Source organism: Nicotiana sylvestris, chromosome 9 (genome assembly GCF_000393655.2).
Source record: "Nicotiana sylvestris chromosome 9, ASM39365v2, whole genome shotgun sequence".
NCBI lineage: Eukaryota > Viridiplantae > Streptophyta > Magnoliopsida > Solanales > Solanaceae > Nicotiana > Nicotiana sylvestris.
The window spans coordinates 178,012,489-178,014,424 of NC_091065.1; the positions used below are offsets into that span (position 1 = coordinate 178,012,489).

General features: G+C 43.1%; 1 protein-coding gene across 1 annotated transcript; it reads right to left on the reverse strand.

Annotated features, from left to right (window-relative positions):
• Positions 1 to 668: 668 nt before the first annotated feature.
• On the reverse strand, positions 669 to 1,301 carry LOC138878647 (uncharacterized). The gene has a single exon (XM_070158336.1). The coding sequence runs from the start codon at positions 1,299 to 1,301 to the stop codon at positions 669 to 671; it is 633 nt and encodes a 210-aa protein (XP_070014437.1).
• Positions 1,302 to 1,936: the final 635 nt, after the last annotated feature.

Consider the following 1,936-nt stretch of genomic DNA (forward strand, 5'->3'; position numbering starts at 1 on the left):
AACCGACAAATGACGTTTGAATGAACAAAATCGACCACTGCCTCCTTGGTCACAGATTTGAAAGTCATAGTTTCAACCCACATAGTAAAATAGTTGATGGCCACCAGAATAAACCTGTGCCCATTTGATGTTGCTGGCTCAATTGGTCCAATGACATCTATGCCCCAAGCGACAAAGGGCCAAGTTACGGACATTGTATGCAACTCAGATGGTGGAGAATGAATCAGATCACCGTGCACCTGACATTGATGACATTTGCATACAAAGCTGATGCAATCTCATTCCATGGTGAGCCGAAAATACCCTGCTCACAGAATTTTCTTTGCCAAAACATATCCGCTTATATACGGATCGCAAACTCCGGAATGAACTTCGGCCATGATGGTTGAAGCTTGTTTAGCATCTATGCACCTCAGCAATCCAAAATCTGGAGTTCTCTTGCAGAAGACTCCCCTGCTCAAGAAAAATCCACTAGCCAAACGTCGGATTGTTCTCTTTTGATCACATGTGGCATGTACTGAATACACCCCCATCTTGATGTATTCCCGGATATCATGGAACCACGGTTCACCAATAAGTTCCTCCTCAACTACATTACAATAAGCATGCTGATCACGAACTTGAATATGTAGAGGGTCAACATAAGCCTTATCCAGATGGTGTAACATTCACACCAGAGTAGCCAAGGCATCGGCAACCTCATTATGGATTGTAGGAATATGTCTGAATTCTACTGATCTGAACCGTTGACAAGGATCATGCAAATATTGTCGATACAGTATGAGCTTTAAATTCTGAGTCTCCCATTCTCCCAGAATCTGGTGCACCAGTAGATCCAAATCTCCCAAAACCAAGACTTCCTGGACTCCCATGTCTACAGCTAGCCTCAAACCCAAAATACATGCCTCGTACTCAGCCATGTTGTTGGTGCAATAGAAACGAAACTGGGTCGTAACAGGGTAGTGATGCCCTATTTCAGAAATGAGCACAGCCCATATTCTGACACCTTGCATGTTAGCGGCTCCATCAAAGAAAAGTTTCCAACCCAGCTTTTCATCGTGTTCCACCTTATCAATATGCATCACCTCTTCACCTAGAAAATAAGTCCTCAATGGCTCATACTCTTCATCCACTGGGTTCTCGGCTAAATGATTGGCCAATGCTTGGGATTTTATTGCGGTTCTAGTCACATAGATGATGTCAAACTCTATGAGCAAAATTTGCCACTTTGCAAGTCTTCTTGTGGGCATAGGCTTCTGAAAGATATACTTTAAAGTATCCATGCGAGAAATGAGGTACATAGTGTAGGACGACAAATAATGCATCAACTTTTATGCCACCCAAGTCAGGGCGCAACATGTCCTTTCAAGGGTAGTATACTTAACATCATAGGATATGAACTTCTTGCTGAGATATTAGATGGCTTGCTCCTTCCTGCCAGTGATGTTATGTTGACCCAGCACACAACCGAATGAATTATCTAGGACGGTCAAATAGAGAATTAAAGGTCTCCCCGGCTCTGGTGGGACCAACACATGTGGGTTTGACAGGTACCCTTTGATCTTATCAAATTCCTCCTAGAACTCGTGAGTCCATTTGACCATGGCATCCTTCTTCAGCAACTTAAAGATGGGCTCACAAGTTGTTGTGAGATGAGCAATAAACCTGTTGATGTAGTCTAAGTGCCCGAGCAAACTCATCACCTCAGTTTTATTCCTTGGCCGTGGCGATTCTTGGATAGCTTTGAGCTTTGATGGATCCAATTCAATGCCTCACCGACTGACTATGAACCCTAACAGTTTCCCAAATGGAACATCAAATGCACACTTTGAAGGGTTAAAGCTTAATATTGTACCTGCGGAGCCTTTGGAAAAACTTTCTCAAGTCTCCAACATGGTCAGACTTCTTTCTTGACTTGATGATCAAATCATCGACA

Bases quoted from the DNA above. Each gene is read 5' to 3' on its own strand.
- LOC138878647 (XM_070158336.1), bottom strand. From the start codon at position 1,301: ATGTACCTCATTTCTCGCATGGATACTTTAAAGTATATCTTTCAGAAG.